The sequence below is a fragment of the Panthera onca genome, chromosome B4 (assembly GCF_046562875.1).
Source record: "Panthera onca isolate mPanOnc1 chromosome B4, mPanOnc1 haplotype 2, whole genome shotgun sequence".
Lineage (NCBI taxonomy): Eukaryota > Metazoa > Chordata > Mammalia > Carnivora > Felidae > Panthera > Panthera onca.
In genome coordinates, this window is record NC_138345.1 from 43,752,267 (window position 1) to 43,779,456 (window position 27,190).

The following is a 27,190-nucleotide window of genomic DNA, read 5'->3' on the forward strand; positions in this document are numbered from 1 at the left end:
CTCCCTCTTTCTCTGCCCCTAACCCACTCGCATTCTGCCTGTCTCTCTCAAAAATAAATAAACATTAAAAAATTTTTTTTTAATAAAATCAAAAAAATTTTTTAAAAAAAACATCAGAAACATTGAGAATTCAAGTCTTTTGTTTTATTTTGTTGTTTTTTTTTTTAACGTTTATTTATTTTTGAGACAGAGAGAGACAGAGCATGAACAGGGGAGGGGCAGAGAGAGAGGGAGACACAGAATCGGAAGCAGGCTCCAGGCTCTGAGCCATCAGCCCAGAGCCCGACGTGGGGCTCGAACTCACGGACCGTGAGATCGTGACCTGAGCTGAAGTTGGATGCTTAACCGACTGAGCCACCCAGGCGCCCCTTATTTTGTTTTTTAAAAAGCCTAAAAACTTATGAAGAGTGCTCTGAAAATAAAACCAGACCACTTTCTTACACTATACACAAAAATAAACTCAAAATGGATTGAGGACATAGTGTAAAACCTAAAATCATAAAACTCCTAAAAGAAAATGTAAACAGTAATCTCTTGGACATTAGACTTACCAACATGTTTCTGGATATGCCTACTCAGTCAAGCGAAACAAAAGCACATATAAACTATTGGGACTACATCAAACTAAAAAGCTTTTGCACAGCCCAGGAAACCTTCAACAAAATGCTAAGACAACCTACTGAATGGGAGAAGATAGTTGCAAGTGATATATCTGATAAGGGGCTAATATCCAAAACCTATGAAGAACTCATACAACTTAATACCAAAACCCCCCAAATAATCATATTTTTAAAAGTGGGTAGAGGGTCTGAATAGACATTTTTCTGAAGAAGACATCCGGATGGCCAACAGACACATGAAAAGATGCCCAGTGTCACTAATCACCAAGAAAATGCAAATCGAAACCACAATAAGATATCAGCTTACACCTGTCAGAATGGCTAGTATAAAAAAAGCAAGAAATAGCAAGTATTGATAAGGACATAGAGAAAAAGGAACTCTTGTGAACTGCTGGTAGGAATGTAAATCGGTGTTGCTACTGTGGAAAACAGTGTGGAAGGAAGATCCTCAAAATATTAAAAATAGAAATATCATACAGTCCAGTAGTTCCACTGTTGGGCATTTAAAAATTTTTTAAATATTTATTTATTTATTTATTTAGAGACAGAGCATGAGCCAGGGAGGGGCAGAGAGAGAGGGAGACAGAATCCGAAGCGGGCTCTAGGCTCTGAGCTGTCGGCACGGAGCCCGACGCAGGGCTTGAACCCACAAGTCGTGAGATCATGACCTGAGCCGAAGTCAGGGGCTTAACTGACTGAGCCACCCAGGTGCCCCTCCACTGTTGGGTATTTATGCAAAGAAAATGCAAATACTAATTTGAAAAGATGTGTGCAGTGCTATGTTCACTGTAGTTTTATTTACAATAGCCAAGATATGGAATCAACCGAAGGGTCCATAGATAGATGAATGGATAAAGAAGATATAGCATATACACAATAGAATATTCCTCAGCCATAAAATAGAATGAAATTTTGCCATTTGTGACAACATGGATGGACCTAGAGAGTATTATGCTGAGTGACAGAAGTCAGATGGAGAGGAGTGCCTGGGTGGCTCAGCCCGTTAGACGCCCAACTTCGGCCCAGGTCATGACCTCATGGTTCATGGGTTCCAGCCCTGCGTCAGGCTCTGTGCTGACAGCTCAGAGCCTGGAGCCTACTTCAGATTCTGTGTCTCCCTCTCTCTCTGACCCTCCCCTGCTCGTACTCTGTTGCTCTCTCTCAAAAATAAACATTAAAAATATTTTTTTAAAGAAGTCAGATGGAGAAAGACAAATACCATATGATTTTACTTACATGTGGAATCTAAAAAAAAAACAAAAAACAAACCACATAAACAAACAAAAAAAGCAGAAATTGACTCATAAATATAGATAATAAAGTGGGGATACCAGAGGGGAGGGGAAGGGGGTTGCTGTTGGTAAGGTACAAACTTCTAAACTATAACTTCTTAGTTATAAAATAAATAAGTCACAGGGATGAAAAGTACAGCATAGGGAATATGGTCAATAATATTATAATGATATGGTGACAGATGATAATTACACGTGTCGTGGTGAGCACTGGATAATTTATAGAATTGTCAAATCCCTCTATTGTATACGTGAAACTAATACAATATTGTATGCCCACTATACCTCAATACACTTTTTTAAATTAAAAAAACAAAATTAAAAAAAAAAGTTTTGCATTAAAACAAAAGTTGAACAGTCTTGCCTTCTTGCTTTGTAACCGATAACACGGTCCAAGCATCTTTTCTATGCTTTCTTAAACTTTCATACTTCTAAGTATGGGCTTTCCATATTTCATTTTTTTTTTTTTTTTTGCATCTGGAACAAAATTCCTCTGGCTGCATGTCTAGAGTTTCTCCAAAAGTGGAAGTATTAATATGCTCATGATCAGCTATTTCTTTTTACTCGACTTTCTGTTTTCGACTTGACTTTCGCTTTCATTCAGCACTATCACTTTTTGTTTCTTTGCTACATTTTAATGATTTTTGACCAGTTCCCTCTTTTGCTTATTTATTTTTGTAAGATATCACATGAGTTTATCATTATGAGATGAAGCGGTAACATAACATGACACTTAATTGTCTAAGTGTTAACTAAAAACAGATGCACATTAATTAGTCATTGACAGACTTACAAGGACATTACATGATTGGTCATTGATCACCATGTATATCTACTTTATACATTGTGATTCGCAGGCTGAAAGACTAGCAGTGAAGTTTGTACTTTATACAATTAGAGTAAATATACCATGCATATATTATAAATATGCATAACTATACTGGAAAACTAAAATTTGAAACATGTAGCTGGAACATGGTGGTATTTAACTCAACCATGATAGATGAATTTTGTGTCTATCAGACCGTAAAAAGTAATGTACAATCACCCCTAACACATACATACATTCTCTTGTAAAGGTACATATAAAAATAAAAATATATACACATACACACCCACATTTTATATATATATATATATATATATATATATATATATATATATATGTGTATACACATATATATATGTGTATATACGTATATACACACACACATTATGTACATATATACTTTATATCTATGTTATGGACTAAATGCGTACTTACTAAATTCATATGGTGAAACCCTACCCCCTCAATGTGATGGTATTAGGAGATGAGGCTTCTGAGAGGTAATTGGGTTTAGATGAGATAATGGGGGTAGAGTTCCCATAATGGAGTGTGTGTGTGTGTATGTGCGTGCGCGCGCGTGTGTATTTCCTATCTATGCTTATTTTTGTCTACTTATCTGATGATTAGGGCACATTAAAGATGCATTACAACAATGTATGCACTATGGTAAGTATTGGTGGGGGTATAAAATGGTGCAGCTATTAGGGAAAACAATAGGGAGATGCCTCAAAACATTAAACATTGAATTATTATCTGAATCAGCAATTCTATTTCTGGCTATATACTCTCAAAGAATTAAAAGCAGGATTTTGAAGAGATATTTGTAAACCCCATGTTCATAATAGCACTATTCCCAATGGCCACAATGTGAAAGCATCCCGAGGATCCATCGATGGATGAACGAATGAAATGTGATATATACCTACCGTGGGATGTTCCCCAGCTTCGAAAAAGCAGAAGATTCTGACAACGTAGATGAAACTTGGGGACGTAATGCTAAGTGAAATAAGCCAGCCACAGAAAAACGAACACTGTGTGATTCCACTTGTATATGGTATGTAGAGTAGTTTAATTCATAGAGACCAAAGTAGAATGATAGTTGCCAGGGACTGAGGGGGTGGGGAGGAGGAAGTGCAAAGTTGTTATTTAAGGCGTTCAAGGTTTCTGTTTTGCAACATCAAAAAGGTTCTGCAGACTGGTTGCAGAATGGTGTGAATGCTCTTTCCAGTACTAAACTACATATTTCAAAACAGTTAAGATGGGAAATTTTCTATTACGTGTATTTGGCCACAAATATGTTTAGAATGGTACCGAAGAGGACTGTAGGCAGTGAAACCCTCATAAATGAGAATCCATAAAACTCCAAAAGGTGAGACAGAAAAATCTCTGACAGGAAGTAAGCAACAGGTGGATACGGTGATTTCTGAAAAACCCACGGAATCACTCAGTAAGGTAGCTCTGAGCAGCACACATCTGTGCTTCTTCAGTTTTCTCTTCCACCATGTGAGGTTGGAAACACACAGCCCATCCCATCTCCTATGGGCTACCAGGTCTGAAGTGGTATAGGCTGGAGGAAGACTGCGCTTAAAAAAAATTAATGTTTATTTATTTTTGAGAGACAGAGTGTGAGTGGGAGAGGGGTAGAGAGAGATGGAGACAGAAAATCCAAAGGATCTGTCAGCACAGAGCCCGCTGCGGGGCTCGAACCCACGAACTGTGAGATCATGACCTGAACTGAAGTTGGATGCTTGGCGGACGGAGCCACCCAGGCAGAGGAGAATAGTGTTTTTAACATGAGGTTTACATTTAAGTTTGAATAGAAGAGTTTGGAGTTTGGAGATTCTGCTGGACATAATAATTTCTGAAATGAGACTCTCAACGATTTCTGAAAAGAACCACAAAAGCTATGAGACTGACCCCAAACTGTTCAGGTGCGGGGGGAAAAAAGTCTCCGAGAGTTTTATGCAATGAAAGACTGAAGTTCATTTCTGTGCACACACGCAGAGCTACAGTCCTTACAAAACACCAGATTCATCTGTTTTCCTAGCCTCTGATCTCTGTCTGTACATTCTTCCCATTTTCATGAACATAGCTGAAGGTTGCGGGTTTACGGTTCCTCCTTGATGATAAACTTGGCGATCAGTTCCTGGTAGGTGGGAGGGAAGGCCGACAGAACCGTAAGAAATATCCCAGCCGTAAAAATTACGTTTGAAATACACACAGTGTTTTCCTGGAATCTCATGGCTGAGTTTTTCTTCTGTTTAGTTCATTAACTCTCCCTTAAGGAAGTGTTTTCAGATTTTTCAGAACGTACTGTATCCTCTAAACCTTTTTTCCTCATTTTGCACGTTTACAGTCCTGGGTGTTGAGCAGAGCTACTTTCCAATGAGCATTTCAACGTTTCGGATACCAAGTAGAAAGGAGAAAGCAATTATATTACTCATGGCAACATTTTGCGAAATATGGAATCCACCTGCTTTGGGGTGCAGGAACCAAGAAGACGGTGTTGCAACAGGTGCTAGGGTGAGATTGGCAAAGAGAGTGTTTCCAGGCAACGAGCTTGACCAGTGTCTCCTGAGTAATGATCCGAATACGGTCTAGGCTTCAGCCTGTTGCCTGGCAAGATTCCCTTGGCCAGTCTCCTCTCCAGCAAATTCTGCGCTGCAGTTGTGGAGTGCTTGTCCCACACCAGGTCCCCAGTTGTCTTGAGACGTAAGCGAAGGTAGAGATGTTCACTACCGGATAAAGCTCTCTAGTACAGAAGTATACAAGGTTCAATTCTGCACTATTTTATTCCACTTGTTGTGACAGGCTGGGTTTAGAGGTTCATGCTATATAGTTTCTTTTCCTGGAAAACTGACTGGGCAGACACCTCAGTGGCTGTGGGGCTCCCTCATTCAGTAAGCTTTCTGTGACTTGTGAAGGCCAGAGCCTAAAGTAGCAAGAAGCCATTCCATTAAAACAAAACAAACCAAAACAAAACAAAACACAGTAATTTCTCGATGCCTTTCAGTGACTCGGAAAATATTAATTGGACACCTAAGTACTTGATAAATACCATGAAAAAACATGGGCTCGGGTATTGGATACGTTGACTGATAAGTGTGTGCAGGGGCGTAGAGAGAACATACGGTAGGTCGAGTGGTCAGGATAAACCTTCCTTCTCACTGAAAGAATGTTTGCAACCTCTACATGGCTGTCTCCATTTTTCTAGCCACCCCGCTTACGGAGGGGTGCCCAGACGTAGCAAATTAAAATATAGAATTCCTGGTCAAATTTGAATTTCAGATCAACAACAAATATGACAAACACAACAAATGAAAACACTGCACGCAACATAAATAAACCATTTCGGGGCCGAATTTCAGATTGCACTAGAGGTCTTGCCTTTTTTCGGGCAGCCCTATTCAGGGCGCAACGATTTTTCTTATCTTTGAAATGGGTCGGTGCTCCAGGGCTTGGTGTGGGGTTTTTCTTGATTCCCTTCTTACAGCTCTCTGGGAACCCTCACATAGGGACACAACCCAGCGACTGAGGATAGGCGATGACTATGCAAGAAAGATGCGTTGCTACCCCTTCAAAGGTGGAAAGGGCGCGAGAAAGGGAAAATGGAAAAAGGCAACAGAAGACCCGAAGAAGCTGGTGCAGGCAGTGTTTTCTGGAAGGTGAGAGAAACACTGAAGAAACGGGAAGTGAGACAGATTGGGTGTCAAACAAGCAGCCACTGTGAGTAACTAGAGCCTAGAGCATCATTTAGCAGAGTAAGTCTAGAAGCGGGTGTGAATACGATCAGGATTCTTTCCAGTTCCCACCCCCTCCCGGGAGTATAGACACATTTGTCTCAGTTTGAGCTGCACCTAGTCCACTTGTGGCCTGAGAGGGACGCTTTTGTTCCGCAGGGGAGACATTTCCAGATGGGACTTCACGTCTTTTGTACGGTGACTGCTGTTCACCTCCCCCCAACCTTTCAACATAAAGGAAACTGTCTAATGTTGCCCCAACGGTCCTCAAAGTTCCAGCATCTGGTGGGGTCTGTAAAGTGCCTGCACGTGGGTATGACATACCCTGGTGTCTTGTAGCAATCATAGAAACCCACACTCTTAAGCAACTTGTTAAAAACTTTAGCTTCATTCTTTACATCAGCTTATACGAGTTGAGTGTTTGCCCCAAGTAAGTAAGCCCTGTCTCTTAGAAGTTTAGCTTAGCTGTCTGCCCTTGACCTCAGGTCTCTGAGGGGTTTCAGGGAAGTTATGCATTTTGCAGATCATCTAGACGGACGCTGTTGTAACAGCAGGAGTGACGCCCTTTCCAGCTTTCTACACACTAAGTGAAACTGAGTCTTCCCCTCCAGGGGCTGGCTGCCAGTCCCAGTGATCCAGCGTCGCAGCCTTTCCAGGTTGAAATGTTTGCTCAGCTGCGGTGGAATAAACGTCAGCCACCCTTTAGAGTCAGGACAAGAAGGAGAGGAAAGCATTCCCTCCTCCAATACGGATTTGCTTCCGTTTTAGCTCCCGCGAATCTGCAGAGTTAACCGGCTAAGGTCGAGTGATTAAGACAGTCCATGTGGGTGACGGGAGGAATCACGACACCTCTTCCAGTTACAGACGTAAGGAGTGAGCTGGCGGTTTCTGTGGTGAACATACTGAGGCAGCAGCGTCAGAGACGTCTTGACCACGATGTCATAACGTCATGACCAAATTTCTTAGCTAATTTCATTGGCTCCCGCAGCGGGGCTGAGGATTCCCCAGCCTTGCACCTGTAACAACCGTGCGCAGCGTCACAATCTCCCACCTGGAGTCTGACACGTCCAGACCTGCCGGATTCCTGTGCATGACCCTATAGTGTAACAGGTGACAGGGAAGTACAGTAACCGCTAATGCTTCTGCATCTGTGATACTGTCCCTAGTATGGGTTGTTTTGGAAAAAAAACGGAGTAGATGCATTGCTTGACCACTAGCTCTTATACATGTGTTCAGTAGGTTTTACACAGTGAGCAACCAGGAGATCTCGGGTTCTGGCCATAGAACCATGGCCGGTATCACATGAAACCTCCTACAAAAAGATCAGTATAAAGGTTGAACAAAATTTATAAAAAGAACCAACAAGACAGAACTTGAGGGACTCGAACGGATCAAGGCTTACTGTTTCTATTGTACCTGCCTGCCAGGAAAACAGGAAACAAAACCCACCTTTTAATAAAAAAAAATTCATAATCTCTGCTGTTTTTGCATACGATATCTGGCATTTAATAAAAAAAAAAAAATGAGGCATCCTAAAAAAAAAAAAAGAAAAGAAAAAGCTAACTGGCAAAACACCAATTGACAAGCCAAACTGAGAAAAAATGAGCTTCTTGTTGGGATGAGCACTGGGTGTTGTATGTAAGCCAATCTGACAATAAATTATATTAATAAAAAGAAAAATGAGTTGCAAATGCTTTCAGATAGTGATGATATTGGACAGGAAATTTAAAACAAAAATGGTTAGTGTGTTTAAGTGAAGAGAAAAAAAATATAAAGAATGTCAATGCATGGAAATAATTCAAGAGTCGAATGAAAACCCTAGAATAGAAATGAATAATAACTGAAATTAAGAATAATTTGATTAAGGATTAAGTGAGGGCAAGATGGAATCCAAGAAAGAAAAGTGTTTAAAGAGAAAGGAGCAGCCATTGGCTTCAAATATTTCTAAGAAAGGAAAGTTAAGGAACTGTGACGGCTTCTTATCTGTGATACTCTTTCCTAAAAATGTTGTGCCAGATAAACTTCTTACCTGTAAGTTAAGATGATATATGAGAAATACTCGATGGATGTAGTGAAAGTGCAATCTTAACTATGAGCTTAATGAGATCCATTTTGCTGTTTTGTTAAATGAAAGAGAAGAATTCAGATTGGACTGGATTGATGAGACTCTAGGGTGTGTGTGTGTGTGCGCGTGCATGCGTGTGTGGGATATTTGAGAAACGAGAGAAAATTGAGTTTAAAAAAAAAACTGGAACACTGATGCAGACCCAGATTTGTCTTTCTTCTAGTCAATGCATCAGACAGCCCCATTAGTCATGGCTTTACAGATCAATTTCTTAATCTCCATGGCATTTCTTACAACATGCCTCCTGACAAAGAAATTAATTTCAAGGCCAAGGAAGGGAGCCGTGACTAACAACTCGCTGGACTTAATGCATGGCCCACTTCTTCAGAACAGGTAGCTTGGTAGAACAGGGAAGTGACTGGAATGCTTTTTAAGACTTAAGAACCTGGGAGATGGTCGTGTAGGGGTTTGGAGCGCCCCCTTATAACCTACTGTACATGCTTGAAAACACCTGTCAGAATATGGTCAATGCCCTATATTCACAGCGTGTTGTCTGGGAACTGATTTGGAAGCAGAAGTATCTATGTATTATACGTGAGAGCTCACGAGACGAATTTTTGCTGCTGGTTCGCCAGACTAGGGTTTGGAGTGTTTGGTGTGTGTAGAAGGAGCACAATCACGGTTCTGTTAAGTTGGAAATTGAGGCAGGTCACTATTGGCGACAGTGTTTCCCACGCCCCTAAAGCAACAGTTAATATTGTTCACAGTGACAGATTCAAATAGTAAATACAAGTAAAGGGACCATTTGCGAGATGTAGATAGGCTCGAGGGAAATAATAATAATAATAACAATTTTATATATTCCATAATAATAAATATATTTATATATTATATAATACATAAAGATTATTGTTATTATTATATTCTTTTGAGCCTACCCACATCTTACAAATTGTCCTTTCATTTTACTCTCTTCAAACTCCCCTTTTAATGCATATACTTGCTTTTTGTCTTTGGATCCTGACTGTGGGTCTCCTTTTTGAACCTGAGTATGTCACTCTCACTGTGGTCTCTCAACTCCTCAATTATGTGACTGAAAACATCAGATTTATTAATAAGAATGAGGGAAGAACTTACTCAGAAACAATCATGCCCCGACTTCCACCTTCACTTTCTACACTTGATCAGTAAATGAATGGACCCCTGCCTCCTAGGAAGACTGCATCAACCTTATGAGATCCTGACCTGCATGACCCCGGAGACTCATTTACATCTCCTTTTTAGTAGGCTTTAGCTGAGAGCTGGCTCACAAAAGAATGAGCCAGTCTGTGGAGAGACAGCAAGACTGACGTCGGTTTTCCCAGACTACAAAGCAATTTCTGGGGCCTCTGATATACCCACCTTGGCCATTAGCATGTGTACCCCGTGGTGTGGTTCCTGAGCCCCAGATCCCTTAATCTATTTCTTGCTACTAGAGAAACTAGATGTCCCCTCGCTCCTCTTAGGCAAACCTATTCCTATGTAACAGAGTTACAGAGTGTGGCTTGTCCTCTGTGTCTCCCTGGGGGTGCTCTGGGTTTGTGCGGTCTCCCAAAAAGGCAAATCCTATCAGGACCTAGGCTGGGACCGAGAGAGAACGTCTGTGCCAGGCCATCGTTGTAGAACAATGAGTGTTGGAGGACTGTGTCCTTTTGTTATTTCTTTGCTGGAAGGTTGTTCTCCGATAAATTCTGTATATCTGCACCTGTGTTGCTGGTGATTCGCGCCCCCTTGCATGACACTGATCTTATCCAAAACAATTTTGAAAGCCACTTTGGTAGTTGGTAGATATTGAGAAATGAGAAAAAGGAAGAGATAAGAAAAAAAAAATACTTTCAGTCTTGCAACTGTGTCTGTATCTGTCTAAGGCCTCTCATAGGCTGCAGCTCATCTGTAGACTCCCGGGATTGGTACAGCGAAAAGAGAAGTGTAAGCTTCTAAGCGTAAGTTTTGGTTTACACACAGCAGTTCAAAGCCACAATTCCTGTGTAACATTCAACTCCGTTAGTTCACTTTCATCTTTTTAAAAGAGTAATAGTTTGGGGGGGGGATTCCTTTTCATAGCCTCAATGTCTGAAGAGGTTACTTACGCAGACCTCAATTTTCAGGACTCCGGTAGAAAGAAAAGTATCCAGGAGTTTGGCACAGTTGGAATCAAAGGTAAGACGCTGAGCTTGGGAAGTGTTGCAGGTTGGTAGGAGTGGAAGGGTAGAAGGCCTTAGGTATTAGTGAATTGACCATGATCCTTCAGTGTGAATTTTATTTATTTTTTAAATGTTTATTTATTTATTTTGTGAGAGACAGAGAGAGAGAGAGAGAGCATAAACGGGGCAGGGACAGGGAGAGAGAGGGAGAGATTAATCCCAAGCAAGCTCTCCTCTGTCAGCGCAGAGCCCAGGTTGGGGCTCGAACCTATGAACTGTGAGATCATGACCTGAGCAGAGATCAAGAGTCAGACGCTTGACTGACTGAGCCGCCCAGGTGCCCCTCCATGAAATTTTAAATTAAGCCTCTCATTTTGACCAAAGCTACTAATGTACAAAATGATTATAAAGGGTTTTTCTTAAAGGTGCTAATTAGTACATCGAACCCTCCATCTTCTGCGAATTTTCTGTGTTTTAACATCACACTCAAGATGATTGGGATAGACTCATATTTTGATTTTACCGGATGGTGAAACATTTTTTTTTTCCCTCAGTGAAATGAAGTCTTAGAACAAGAAGCACGTGTTGCCCAGGAGAGTCATGGTCATGCATATTCTTCATTTTGCTAAGAAAATGCTAGTCACAAATACAATAAGAAAACTGGCTCTCATTCCACCCCCCCCCCCCCTTGTGACAAGCACTATCCTATTTGTCTTATGACATAATCCTGGGCGTCGCCTTTTTTCAGCAGAGAAACAAGGGTTCAGTGAGGACAGGGTGTGCTTGAGTGTCACATGTATGTCTGGGGATTGGGGAAGCCTCTCTACTTTATTGACCTGCCGGAATTATGGAGGAGAGGGTTTGGAACCGATCAGAGGTGAATAACTCATTTGACCCTTTGAAGCTCTGTGCTCTCATCTATAAAATAGGATAACAATACCTGCTTAATTATGAGCTTGCAGCCATAATTTGGTGTATGCTAATTGTGCCCTTTTGAAAAAGGCTAACATGTTTAATGATTATTTTGTGAGGTTTCAATGAAAGATAGATAAATAAAGATGGGAAATACACCAATAAAAGGTTTTCTTTTTTTAATGTTCATTTCTTTTTGAGAGAGAGAAGGGGGGGAGGGACAGAGAGGGAGAGAGAGAGAGAAAGAATCCCAAGGAGGCTCCACACTGCCGGTACAGAGCCTGACAAGGTGCTTGAACCCACAAACTTCGAGTTCATGACCTGAGCCCCAACCAAGAGTCAGAAGCTTAGTCAACTGAGTCACCCAAGTGCCCGTAAAATGTTTTCTTCTTGGCCAGGATTTCATTCATCATTTTTTGCTTATTCATTTAACCTAGTACATATTTCTTTAATATTTAAAGTTGACTACACTTGTTTTTTTTTTTAATGTTTTTTCATGTTTACTTATTTCTCAGAGAGAGAGAGAGAGGCAGACTGCAAGCAGGAGAGGGGCAGAGAGAGAGGGAGACATAGAATCCGAAGCAGGCTCCAGGCTCTGAGCTGTCGGCACAGAACCCGATGCGGGGCTCAAACCCACAAACTGTGAGATCGTGACCTGAGCCAAAGTCGATCCCTTAACCGACTGAGCCACCCAGGTGCCCCAAGTTAACCATACTTTTCAGTTCCAGGTGCCAAAAATGAAAATGAGAGGCTCTCAAAAAGAATGACAATAATAAATAAGGTCAAGAAGATTTTTCGGAAAGGCGTATTAAGAGGAATTTAGCTTCTGTTACTTTTAACTGCTCCAATTTGACCATTACCATCTGAGAAATCAAATTTTGTTCAGAGAAGGATGTTAAGCAGTCCTCTGTAGCAATATGTAATTACATAGGAGTGCATGAACTTCAGACTGAAAGGTGAGGAAGTTTTCTTTAACATTAAACTATAACGGTAGATAAAGAGTGAGATAATAGTGTTTAGATCTACAAATTCAAATTTTGTGAATGAATGTGTTACTATACTATTAGACATATCATTCGTAAAATCAGATTATATCACATCTCGTTAGCTTACTGTTAGGTCTATTTTCATTCTTTGAATGATGAGATAATAGCTCAGGGAATATTATGGTTGAATGGGGATAGAGCTCTTTTTCATAAATCTTTACTTAATTTAGTTCCCCTAGTATGGGTTATATTTTGGATTAAATTTTCTCATTTTATATATGGCATTTAAGAAGTGACTGCTTTGGGGGTGCCTAAGTGGCTCAGTTGGTTAAACGTCTGACTTGGACTCAGGTTATTATCTCACCGTTCGTGTGTTCCAGCCCCACGTTGCGCTCTGTGCTGACAGCTCAGAGCCTGGAGCCTGCTTCGGATTCTGTGTCTCCCTCTCTCTCTGCCCAATCCCCGCTCATGCTCTGTCTCTTTCTCTCTCTCTCAAAAATAAATAAACATGAAAAAAAATTTTTTTTAATTTAAAAAGAAGTGACTGCTTTGGTTGAACTGTTCAGCAGAACTTAATAGTTTGATACTTGATTTCAATGTGATTTTATAGCCATATGATGCAGTTAATGTTTCCAGAATCTAACTCATCATTTAGAAAAGGAAAAAAAAAAATGTTTATTGGAGGCTACAAAATACTCATATACATACACACACCACAATTCTGGTATGTTAAGCCTAATTATTAGAGAAAAGAAAAGGAAAAAAAAAGCAAAGCAAAGGAAAGAAAAGAAGAGAGAAAGAAAAGAAAGAAAGGGAGGGTGAGGGAGGAAAGGGGGAGAGGGAGGAAGAAAGGAAAGGAAAGGAAAGGAAAGGAAAGGAAAGGAAAGGAGAGGAAAAGTGTGTGTGTGTGTGTGTGTGTGTGTGTGCGTGTCTGAAAGACAGAAACAGAGAGAAAAAAGAGAGACAGAGAAAACTTTAAAAAATGTCATTTGGTTTTCTACTAAGTAAGCGTATATCACCCCCAAATTTCTATTTCTTTTGGAGGTTAAGTTAAATGAAAGACACATAGAGTACTAAAGGGAGAAAAAAGGTTAAGAAATATTGGAAAATATGCCATTCAAAATCACACTGTACCTGAAAGTTTCGTATTTAAAAAAAAAAATCCCCTAAAACTGTTTCCTTTCCCTAATCATCCTCATCTCATTAAATATAAATAATCTAAATATAAATATGAATATAAATGTAAATATAAATATAAATACAAATACATATTAAATACAATCACCTATGTGCCAGCACTGTCCTAATTGTATTACCAATACTAGATCACTTAATCTCTGGTATTTTATGGCTTTCTTTTTTAACCAATGCAGAAAGTAAGCCCAGGGACATTCAATGACTTGTCCAAGGTCCCATGTGAAAAGTAGCTTATCAAGCGTTCAAACCCAGGCACACTGGGGCGCCTGGGTGGTAAGCGTCCGACTTCGGCTCAGGTCATGATCTCACAGTCCGTGAGTTCGAGCCCCGCGTCAGGCTCTGTGCTGACAGCTCAGAGCATGGAGCCTGTTTCAGATTCTGTGTCTCCCTCTCTCTCTGACCCTCCCGTATTCATGCTCTGTCTCTCTCTGTCTCAAAAATAAATAAATGTTAAAAAAAAAATAAAAAAAAAAAAAAAACCAAACCCAGGCACACTAGCCCTAGGAATGTGCTGCGCATTTTTTTTTTTTTTTTGTTACTTCACTATACTGCCTCTAAGTGTGTATGTTTCTTATCTACCGCCTCTGTCAAGGAAAAAACGTCTTGGAAACATTTCATAAATTCGTCCTATAGATTCTAACTTCAAAATGTATTCTTAATGGATTCGTGGGTCATCACATTCTCTATTCCTAGTAAAGCAAACTACTATCCTCTCTCAAATGGCATGCTACAATAGTTTTCTTGCTGTTCTCCCTGCTTCCAACACTGAGCCCTATGATGAATTTGTTGTCCAGAGGCAGTAACAGTGATCTTTCCAAAAAAAAAACAAAACAAACAAACAAGCAAAACACAACTCAATTATTTTCCTTTCTTCATTAAACCTTTCCTATTGAACAGAACTTTTGACTAATTGAGTACATAAATAGATGAGAACATAATTATTATGAAAGATAGCACTTGAAGTCATATTTTTCACCTTAGAAAAGATCTTGACTATACAGTTCTTTCACCGTTAACTATTGTTCAAAGTCTAAAAATTTGTTTTACATTATACTTTCAATTCTCTCTAAACTTCACAATGTTACAGCAGCAACTAAGAGATGTGGGACATAACACAGATCAGGAATATAATGAGGTTATCATGTTATTCCTGAATTATACTTTTGGAAACATCTAGTATCCATGTATATACCAATGATGATAATTTAAATCAGGTAGTGATTTAATAATGAATAATTTATAATATAAAGTTTGCAATTCTTGCTTTTTTTTAAATAGGGAAATGATCTATTCGAGGGTTTCTGTGTTTAGCAAAAGAGAAACATCCAACAGAAGTTTGTTGCTAATAATATGAAGAAATTCGGGTGTAGAAATGATATCGATCTGGCCTAAGGTTTGGCTGAAGGGAGGACACACGGAGACATTACAAGAGACAGTCTATCAATTATGTTCCACAGCCAAATTCTCAGGATCTGGAGAGGAAGAACCTAATTAACAAATGATTTTCTTTTTGACAATCACAATCATCTACTCAAGACAGGATTGCTCTGATTGACCTCTCTATTAGTCACCAGCTCCCCCTTTCCCCCAAATTTGTACAGAAAAGATACATTATATATTATACATTGGTTTTCTCAAGTCTCCTTTTTAAATCCCATCTTTGCCTCCTTGTGTCTTGGATCAGCCTACCAATTAACGGCCTCTCCTGTGAGAACGAGTTTGCGTGCAAAACAATTAGCAACATGTTTTTTACTTATTCTTTGAAAAGCTCTTTTTAAATGGCCTGGAGTTTTTACTCACTCTTTTACCAGAGTCAGAAAGAAATAAAGGCAAAATGAATGAATGAATGAATGAATGAATGAATGAATTATTCAAATGAAGATGCATACCATTTCTGGCCTGTTCGCTCATTTTGCTTTCCACAGAACCTGCTGCTACTTCCCATGTGTGGCATCAGAGAGCCTTGGCTCTGATTCTCCTATGCCTTCTGCTGCTGATTGGACTAGGAATCTTAGGAAGCGTATGTACGTATTACCTATGCTTTGACGGAAAGGGAAAGACACTTAGAATTCTATGAGTTTCACAAGACAGTATACTCTTGATTTGAGGCTTTGGGATGGTTGTAGGTGAGATACCCACAAAAGGTATTGACAGCTAGGTACTTAAATACGGTAGTCTGTTTCCCTCACTCCCGTGAAGTGACTCCTTCCCTCCATAGCCCAAGGGCATAATACTAGTTCAGCAGAAAGAAGGTGATGGGTGGGTTGAGGGATTAAAATATTTTGCCATTTCTTTTCTTTTTTTTTTTTTTTTACCTCAAGTTTACATAACTTTGAAGAAAGAAATGAGAAAATTGAATACACTACAAAATATCAAAGAAGAACTTCAGAGAAATGTTTCTCTACAATTGATGCATAGCATGAATAGTTCCCAGATGATCAGGAACCTATCTCTCACACTGCAAGAAATAGCCACCAAATTATGTCATGAGCTTTACCAAAGAGAACCAGGTAATCCTATATTCCTCTGTGAGCTATTTATTAGACAATGAACAAAACCTTAGAGTCACTGAGAATTATTTCATCAAAAGCTAGCAGCCTTTCCCTGGGATGCCATTATTTGGAGAGAGGAATTAAACTTACTTGACAAAGGACTCACTGTGCAAAGAAAAATAAGAAAATAACAACTGTAGGCCCCAAATTATCAGAGGATAACAACTAATAAAATATTAGACCACATACAGTTTCTCTAATCTGAAATTTACTATTATTCTCGGCACTGAGGTCAATAGAAAATAAGGAGGAGAGGATAAGTCACGTCTTTATATCCTTCTTAAAGGATAGAAGAGAAGGTCTTTATAGGTGACCTTGTTCCTAAACGTCAATGTTTGATGAGAATCAATAGCAAAGAAATAGTTAAGTCTTGCCATTCGAATTGGGAGTAATTGGTCTTTCAATATCTCTAAAGTTCCTATAGTTATTACAACTAAAATATGTTCTTTGTGCTTTTGAAAACTCCCCCAAGTATTCAATGTCAGACAGCCAGAAACGCCCTAGTTGGAGATGGGTTGATGCAGGCTGCGGGGTTGATTCTTACCACACAATGTTTTTGTGATTAGCTTTCATTGCCATGTAGTAATTTAAAAAATGGCAAAGAGAGAAAAGTAAATTAATTCATCATTATTCTGGACTCCGGAGTTAAGAAAATACACTGGAATACCCTGGACATTTAATTTGGAATGTATTGTTCAGATTATGTTTTGGATGCATTGCGGTGGTATACAGGGACCTGGAACACAAGATTCAGGTTCTTCACCTTTCATGTAAAAGCAAGAAAGACAAGTAAATTTGGTAAATTCAACACAGAGGACAATGGGAATAATGAGAGTAATGAAGATCATCAACCCAAACCAAATGAAACTATGTTCTTCTTTCAGAGCACAAATGTAAACCTTGCCCAAAGAAGTGGATATGGCATGAGGACAACTGTTACCTAGTAACTAAGAACTATGTAACATGGCAAAAGAATGCCATGTTCTGTTCTGCTCAAAATGCCAGCCTATTGATGATTAAGAACAAAAGTGTATTGGTAAGATCCCCTGTATCTCTGCCTGTGAAGAAGGAAGTCACTTTTCCCATCATAGAATAGAGAGGATTGAGGCGTGTTGGAGAAAATTTGTACTAATCCAGACATGATTCTCACTTATTTTAATTAGGGTATGAGGTGACTGACACTTAGTACGTTTATTGCGAGGTAGTATATCTCAGGTGTGATCCAAAACCGTAGCTTAGGACCTTAACATCCAGGGAATCTCAGAGGTTGGGCAGATGGGTAGATTTGGGGTACCCAGAATCTTTTGGGCTGTGAGGCTTTCCAAACCAGAACTTTAGAATCAACTTTCAGAACACAATTTCTGAGAATTTACCTAAAAAAATAGAAGACCTGGAAATCATTCTTAAGGGTTACCAATTCCATAAAATTTACATAGAGAAGATTCTTTGTTTCTACCATTTTGTATTTTTTTTAACTAAGAGAAAAAGTCAACGCCACAACCTACAATAAGAAGATAGGTTGGATAACATATGTATAAAAAAGTAGGGATTAAGATGGGATGTCAAAGGCAAGTGCCAAGCGGATATGTTATACTGATCCCCTGGGTTCCAGGAAAAGTGAGTTCTGTAGAAGATGTATGTGTGTATTTATGTATTTATATTTATTCATTTTCTTTTTCTCTAATATCTAAGTGGTATCTCCATATCATTACTTATTCCTTGGCATTTCTGTTCTCTGGGATAATATTCATAATATTATTATGAATAATAATTGGATAATATTGGATAATATTATTTAAGGAAAAAAACTCATGTTCCCAAAAGTCTCGGCTTCCCTACTGTGAGAATCTTTGTCCGCCTTTATAGCAGCAGGGGAAAGGAAACTATGGTCACTTCTACACCCCGTCCTTCTCAAAGGATCCACTCATAGTTATTTACTCAAAAAAAAAAAAAAATGTCTGGATATGAGTGAGAAAATCTTACTTTGGCTACAAAAGTCTGGACTGGATCTAAATTCTAGTCTGTAACCACTTCTCGTCTGACTTTGCTATGTTTTTCTTCTGCTTTTTCTGTTTCTCTTAACTTGTGTTTTAGTGGTTAACCACCTCCTTTGCCCCTAGACTACTGCTCTATATTTGAATCTTGAAGTTGGTGAACTTCACAAACCCTAAGTTAAAGTAATGCATGGACCGGTAGATACTTTTCCATGTGAAGCAGTAAATGATATATAAGTGTTGCAGGGAATCTTATAGTAACGGGCACTTTGTTTCATTTTTTTTTAATGACCTCAAAAAGCAGTAGTATAATGTCAAAAGATGTTACCTTAAAACAGTAATTTGTCACAAATTATGTTGTGAAGTAATACACAGAAATGGGAGACAATTGTTTTTGTTTTTGTTTTCAACCTCTATTTCTTGTAGGAATTTGTAAAATCCAGGAACTTACGTAAATACTGGCTGGGGTTATCTCCCAGAAAATATTATGCAGATTACAAGATAGTGGATGAGACAATTTTCTCCTCTGACTGGTAAGTCTTTATTCTTATTGAACTTTTGTAGTTGGTTGGAGTAAAGGTGTGCTCTCCATTAGCATTATAGATTACAATTTAAACGAGCTGTGGTTGAAATTGCACCCTCAACATCTTTAATGCTCTTAATGATGCAAAAACGTTGCCACAAACGTCTTCTCATTATCTTGACAGGTCACTAGTGAACGTATTTGTAGTAGTACAATAAAAGGGAATTTCCGTGAGACTTTTAACTCAGAAAATTATAGAGGCCAACAAAATTCACTGGGCTCTACCCTCGTGCTTAAAATTTGACAAAGTGCTGAGATTCAAAGGTGAAAGAAAGACTGATTCTTCCCTTCATTACTTAACCATTGATTATATGCACAGACTAAACAATTCTATATATAAAAAGGATATAATGTGATAAATCCTTCAGTAAGAATACATAGAACAACCAAAGTTAAATTTTAGCTCTGAAATTTGTGTTGTAAACTACATTTAAAATGGCCGTTTTGAGTGAAAAATTTAGAGATAGACTAGAACACTTCCAGCAAAGAAGATAATGAGCATGGGCATGGTATATTATATATATGGCATACACAAAATATTTTGTCATGTAATATATTAAGAAAGTGCTTATAAATATACCGTTATAAATTGATTCATATGTTATATTTGTTCTACCTATAATGAGGGGAGGAGAGACAGACAAAGCACATATAAAAACAATGTCAAAAGTCCCATTTGTATTTTATAATGCCTGAAAATTGGGAAAGAGACAGGATTAGACTAAAGAAAGAAGCCAGAACATCAATCTGCAGTATACTGCCACAAGCCCACACGTTTATACATATTTGTCGGCTGAGGACACGTCAAGCAGGTATGACTGCAGGGCAGTTATGTTGGGGTCCAGCCACACTAAATACCCTGAGATTCCTGCACACTCCTCACAGTGGGCCAGAAGCAAATGCAAGTATTGATGAATTTGTTTTGTTTTTTTTTTTCCTTCAGATAGGAATAGTAGATGTAAGAATATGGGTCAGGAAGACTAAGCAGCTGTGTCTTTGGGAGTTTGCAATGACAGAATAAAGGGGGGATACTATGTGTACAAATGGAGGACAGAAGGATATATATTTTTAAAATCTCATTTGGGGTAAAGGACTAGCAGTAACGGTAATGCGTACATCAGGAGAGAGTACAGATGAAATCTTGTTTTGAAAAAGAAGGGGCGCCTGGGTGGCGCAGTCGGTTAAGCGTCCGACTTCAGCCAGGTCACGATCTCGCGGTCCGTGAGTTCGAGCCCCGCGTCAGGCTCTGGGCTGATGGCTCGGAGCCTGGAGCCTGTTTCCGATTCTGTGTCTCCCTCTCTCTCTGCCCCTCCCCCGTTCATGCTCTGTCTCTCTCTGTCCCAAAAATAAATAAAAAACGTTGAAAAAAAAAAAAAAAAAAAAAAAAAAAAAAAAAAGAAAAAGAAGAATTTCCATGAGTTTATTTGTTATTATTGCTAATGGGAAGATAATCTATGGTGGAATAGAAAGCATAGTATATATTTTTAATTATTAAGAAATAATACGAAAATAAAAAAGTATATAATAACATATATACGATATATACTTATATACGTATATAATATATAATTATATATGAATGTATATATGTGTATATATGGATGTATATGAATATATATGAATATGTATGTATATGAATATATATGAATGTATATGAATATACATATATGTATGAATATATATGAATGTATATACATGTGTATATATGAATGTATATTTCATTTTGTTTTTTATTAATAATGTTATTTTTGGGATTTATTTCTGGAAAGGGGTTGTGATCAATGACATCTGTATTGTGTCACTTCCAATAAGGAAATTTCACTTTTGAAAATTTAACTGATGAACTTATTTGTTATTAACCGATGAGCTTACTTATTAATCATTAATAATGATTATTGGTGATCATTATTTGTTGACCCAAGCATTGATACTACATTTTTTTTTCCAAAAGATAATATTTTCAACTTGTAAGTTTGTCTTGGACGCATGGTCCTTGCTCAGTAATCTTATATTAGGAGCTGGTAATTATTCAGAAGTTTGGAATAAAATCTCTGAAAAATGGCTTGGGGGGAAATGTCACTTGGAGACGATGTTGAACTGAGGGTGTCACATATTAGGTTAATTCTTGATTTGAGTGATTATGAAAAATATTTGAAGAGACATTGTTGAAGATTTACTACTGCGGCCAGACTGGAGAATCTAATAGAATTGTATTACTCTAAATCATATTAAGTATTGGAGAAAGGAGGCGGTACCATCTGGAAGCAAAAGACAGCAAATATTCCAGGTGTAAAAAACCGGAAGAGGCATGCTGAAATAAGATAGCATTAGCTATTGCCTATCTGTTGATACATATGAGTAGCTGGGATACTCTTCATGCTCCAAATAATAATTAAAATGTATTTTAGACAAGGGAGACCCAGGAGCAATGATGTGGTGGAAAAGTAATTTTGTTTCCTGTGAATCCATTCCAAACTTTCTACTTGCTGAGCGCATTCTTTCTTTTCTCTTTTAGGCTTGTAAGAAATACAAAGGACGTAGATGACACCATGTTTTGTGGATATATAAACACAATATATGTTTCCTATACACTCTGCTCTGACTCAAATAATATTATATGTGAGAAGCTGGCTAACCCAGTGAAGATTGAGAACACACTAATGAGTGAAATACCAGATGAAAAATATGATTAGTGCAAGTAATTTGCTATTATGCTGCCATTTAGGCAACTGCGTGGAGCATACATCTTGTGGCCCACACAAATGGAGTACAGATGCTATGAGACTAAATCTCTGCCTCTCTCCTAACCATGTACATTTGTAAACTTTCTTTCTCCTCATTGGCTATGGAACAGGAGCCTAAAGTCATACCTTATCATCTAGATACAGGCTCAATTTATGTTGAGCATGAATTCAGTGGGTTGGGTGAATATACAGAAAACTGAAGCTAACTTTTCCCGCTTTTCCAGAAATAACAAGGCAAATACCCACCTTATAGAACATCAGGGAAAATGAAAACTAGGAATTAATTATATCGAAAGGATAATACATCACGAGCAACTGGAATTTATGCTGGTAATACTGTGGTAGGGTCCCCTCCCTAAGGAGAGAGAAAAAAAGTAACCTGGCTATGCGCCTATGTGACAATATCCCTCATGACCTAGTAAACTGAGACTACTTAATCGACTATATGTTTGTGTGTGTTGCCGTATATGGGAAACAAAGAAATAGAAAACGTATAGAAAACTATGCCACATGACGTTCGGTGCTCAGTTCTTCGAGTATGAACCCAACTGAGCGGTGCTGGCACGAATAAAGTTGCTTCCTGGAAATTCAAAAGCCTCAGTGTTACAACTCTCTGTGCAAGAATCCTGCTACAATACAGGTTGACTTACATGTTAGGAAAAAAAACATAAGAAAGAGAAAGAAAAAATTTATTTTAGTAGATGTGGAAAAGCATTTGAGAAAACGTAATACCTAATCTCTCAGGAAACTTGAAGCAGAAGATTTCCCTAATCTGCTAAAGGAAGGTGACATCAAAAGAGTGAAAAGAAAAACAAACCAAACAAAGGACTAATAACCACCTGTAAACCTAACACCATGCTTGTGGTAAAAAAGTGAATGTTTTGCTTTTGAGCTCCGGAACCAGATCAGAATGGCCTTTAGCATTTTGTTCAGTAACCTGGAGGCCCTGGCAGTAAAATAAGGCAAGGAAAATAAATTTAAATATGTAAAACATGAGAAAGGATGAAATAAAACATTTTTATTTGTAGCTAATATATTTGTGTATGTGTGTGCGTAAAAACGATATAACTTATAAACCATTAGAATACATAATTTATCAGAGTTGTTGGATAAAGCCTCAAAATACAATGTCAGGGTGTAACATCAATCATATTTCTGTAGGTCAGCAGTAAACCATGGAAAAAATTTAAAAAGCAATATCATTTATAACAGCATCCCAAAATAAAATAGTCATAAATGTAATAAAATGCGGAAAACATTCTGCCCAATCCTGGTTCCTTCCCCTCTCTTGCACTGAGGGTGCCCCCTAATAACCACCCCCCAGCTCACTAACCTTGATTTCAGAATCTGCTTCCTGGGAAACCAAGCGTGCAAGTGTTGCTGACAAAATAAAAGAAAACCTTAATAAGTGGAGAGGTAACCATGCACTTGGATTGGAACACTCTATATATTCTTGGGATGTAAAGTCTCCCAAATTTACCTCTACAGTCAATACAGTCCCTGAACATTTCATATAATTTTTTTTTTTTTTAGAATGTGACGTGCCAATCGTAAAACTAGCATAGAAATGCATGATTTAGAATAGCCAAGACAACATTGGAAAGAAGAATGTTTGCAGAAATTACAGTATCGAATACCAATACTTACTTTAATGCCATGGTAAAAAAACAAAACAAAACAATGATTTAATACCAGGATAGATATACATCCACAGGACTAGACGAAGAATCCAAAAGAAAAAAAAAAGGCTCATGTGCATACAATTGGCTTATTTGTATATAAAAATAGTTATTGCTGCCATTAGAGGTAGAAAATGATTGTCTTTTCAATAAATGGAGTTGAATCTATTGAATGTCAGCATGGAAAGAAATAACACATCCTACCTACCTTATACGATACATAAATATTAATTCAAAATGGATCATAGAACTAAATCTGAAAGCTCAAACTATAAAGCTTCTAGTTAAAACATAAGAGAATATTTTCATGGCTTTACAACAGACAAAGACTTCTCAGGATGAAATAAACACTAACAATAAAAAGAAAGGAAAATTAGGCTTCACTAAAAATAAGAACAGTGTTAAGAAAGGGAAGATGCAAGTTACCCTTGGAAAGACATGTATGTGCTGGGCTGAATGAATATAATACACACATATCCAAATTTATATAGGACTTATAGTCAGGGTAGAATTACAAGTTAATAATTAAAAAAAAAAACTCTAATTAAAAAGTGGGCATGGGTGTCGGGGTGGCTCAGTCTGTCAAGCGTGTGACTTCTGTTCAGGTCATGATCTCATGGCTCATGAGTTCGAGCCCCCACTCCTGGCTCTGTGCTGATAGCTCAGAGCCTGGAGCCTGCTTTAGATTTGTGTCCATCTCTCTCTGACCCTTCCTCACACTCTCTCTCTCTCTCTCAAAAATAAATTAACATTAAAAAAAATTTAACGGACAGAAATGGGGCACCTTAGTAAGTTAAGCTCAGTAGGTTAAGCTCAGGTCCTGATCTCATGTTTCATGGGATTGAGCCCCACTTGGGCTCTGCACTGACAGTGTGGAGTCTGCTTGGAATTCTCTCTCTCCTTGTCTCTCTGCCTCTCCCCTGCTCAGGCTCTGTCTCTCAAAATAAATGAACATTTTACTATTTTATTTTATTTTATTTTATTTTATTTTATTTTATTTTATCTTATTTTATCTTATTTTATTTTATTTTATTTTATTTTATTTTATTATTTAAAAAATTTTTTTAAATGTTTATTCATTTTTGAGAGACAGAGCGCGAGCAGGGGAAGGGCAGAGAGAGAGGGAGACACAGAATCTGAAGCAGGCTCCAGGCTCTGAGCTGTCAGCACAGAGCTGGACACGGGGCTCAAACCCATGAACTATGAGATCATGACCTGAGGTGAAGTCAAACACTTAACCAACTGAGCCACCCAGGCACCCCACAATGAACATTTTAAAATTGGGCAGAAAGACTTCAAGAGTCACTTCCTGAAAGAAGACATTCAAATGGCCATGAAAACATAGGGAAAAAAATGTGCTCAACATCATTATTCGCCATATAAAAAATTGAAAATAAAAATACAGTGAGGTACTGGTACTCCTGAGAGGCCTGAGAAAATTAAAACTTAAAAGCTTAAGTTACAGGAAACTGAAACCTAACCAAGCTTAACCAGCTTGTTCCGCTTCTGTACAATTGCTTGGCGCGCCCATGTATTCCTGATCAATCATTGTTGCCTGGCACATCCGTATTTTCCTGATCAACCATTGTTATTTGGCACATCCGTGTACTCCTGATCAATCATTGTTGCCTGGCACATCCGTGTATTCCTGATCAATCATTGTGATACCCCTACCCCCGGTTGTGGTCTGACCTAAAGCCAGGAACCAATCGAATACTGTTAAGTGTCCAACTTTAAACACCAACCAATCGCAGCTCTGTAACTGTGGAAAATTCCTGATTTCCCCATGACTTGTTTGTACCTGTCTATAAAAGGGGTGTAAAAACCTCTCTCAGGACCTCTCGGCGTCACCGGCAACAAGGGCGCAGAGGTCCAGGTTCGAACCTGCAATAAATGACCCTTGCTGCTTAGCTTTGACTCTGGACTCTGGTGGTTAGTTTTGGGGGGTCTCTTAGACTCTGGGCATTTCACTCCTACCAAAATGGCTGAAACTGAAGGCTGGCAACACTAAATATCAACAGAAATGTGTTATATGCTGGATTTTCTGTGGTCAAATTAGCATCAAAATTCCTGTCTGGGAAATACATGTCCCAGAATCCCTTTCCCTGTTTAGGTCATTGTCAGAGATGGGCAATGGGAGGAACTCAAGGGATAACTGGAAGATAAAACTGAGGCAAAGATCATTAATCTCAAAAGGATGTTGGAGTCAAACAGAATGGGAGGTGGACGCTGAAGGGTCTGGTAGGCCCCAGACCATCTATCTCCTCCTTCTCCACACCCAGTTACTCCATCTTTATCAATTCTTACTCTGCCAACCAAGAGTACCTTAAGGTCTATTAACAGGTATGTGACTTCAGTCCCACAAAGCAGCTTCCTCAGACACAGTGATTCCTGACAGACAGTGACTTTTGTGGAGAAACCATTTTCCACAGAGACAATTACTTCCTCAAAGGTAGCATCTCCCTCAAAGATGGCTTCCACAAAGGAGTAGGTTCCATAGTCTTCTCCTAAAGCTCCTGTTTTACCGTCCCAATCTGGAATCCAGATGAACTTGACCACTTGGAATTTTACCCCGTCCAGATTGTGGTAGACTAAAAAATGACAAACTCAGGATAATAGGACTTAATCCCTGGAACCTGCAAATGTTAATTTGTAAGGGAAAAAAAAAAAAAAAAAGGATCAATGGAGATGTGATTCAGTTAAAAATCTTGGCATGTGGAGATTATCCTGGATTATCGAGGTAGGCCCTAAATCTAATCACATCATTTGAGAGCTTCCATCATTTGAGATTATATGGTTCCCAACTCTCTGCTCTTTCCTCTTATGAATATTATATATCCCCACCTTTGCTGTGTTTATTTAGTAGGAGTACACTTTCTCAGCTAATTGTCACTTTTGGCCATGTGACGATTTGCTCAAACAATTGCGAACAGATGTAGTAATATGCTACTTCCTTCAGAAATTTTATATGTTCTTGCATATTTTGCTTCACTTTATTCCTTCCACCTTTTCCATGTAGAAGGGACAATGTCTTCGAATGACACATTGACAAATATGGACATAATAAACAGACACAGGATATTCCATCCCAAAATAATAGAATACACATTCTTCTCAAGTGCACACGGAACATTCTCCAGAATAGATCACATATTAGGCCATAAAACACACCTCAGTAAATTTAAGAAGATTGAAATCATACCATGCATCTTTTCTGACCACAACAGTATGCAACTGGAAACAAATCACAAGAACAAAACTGGAAAAAAGCACAAACACACAGCGACTAAACATCATGCTATTAAACAGCCAATGGGTCGATAGAGCAATCAAAGAAGAAATGAAAAAATATATGGAGACAAGTGAAAATGACTACACAATGGTGCACAATTTCTGGAACACAGTGAAAGCAGTTCTAAGAAAGAAGTATATACAGGCCTACCTCAATAAACAAGAAAAAATCAAATATACCATCTAACCTCACTCCTAAAAGGACCATCAGAAGAAAAACAAAGCCCCAGGTGTGTAGAAGAAAAGAAATCATAAAGATCCAAACAGAAATAAATACAGACTAAAAAATAAATCAATGAAACCATGAGCTGATTCTTTGAAAAGACAAACTGTCACAGACTTTGAGTCTGGAGTTCTCTCTTGTCCAGCAAGAGAGCAGACACAGAAGTGAAAATGAGAGAGGCTAATGTCTGGGGCGGGGGGGTGGGGGGGAGACAAGAGCCCTGAGCAAGTGTCCTTTCTCCGTATTTATTAGAATCTTGAGAGTTTACATACACGGTGAATGTGCAGAAGAAAACAATCA

The 27,190-nt window shown here is 38.6% G+C and overlaps 1 protein-coding gene across 3 annotated transcripts; it reads left to right on the forward strand.

Moving 5' to 3' along the window:
- Positions 1-10,557: 10,557 nt before the first annotated feature.
- CLEC12A (C-type lectin domain family 12 member A) lies at positions 10,558-23,850 on the forward strand. 3 transcript variants are annotated; one of them, XM_060658411.3, is made up of 6 exons: positions 10,558-10,745; positions 15,750-15,848; positions 16,146-16,334; positions 17,261-17,412; positions 18,797-18,903; positions 21,469-23,850. In XM_060658411.3, exons 1-6 carry the CDS (start codon positions 10,655-10,657, stop codon positions 21,644-21,646), a joined length of 816 nt encoding a protein of 271 aa, XP_060514394.1. In that variant the 5' UTR covers positions 10,558-10,654; the 3' UTR covers positions 21,647-23,850. The 3 variants fall into 3 exon arrangements, with proteins under 3 accessions (XP_060514394.1, XP_060514395.1, XP_078306230.1); XM_078450104.2 differs by lacking the exon at positions 10,558-10,745 and adding an exon at positions 10,769-11,606; XM_060658412.3 differs by lacking the exon at positions 15,750-15,848.
- The last annotated feature ends 3,340 nt before the right edge of the window (positions 23,851-27,190 follow it).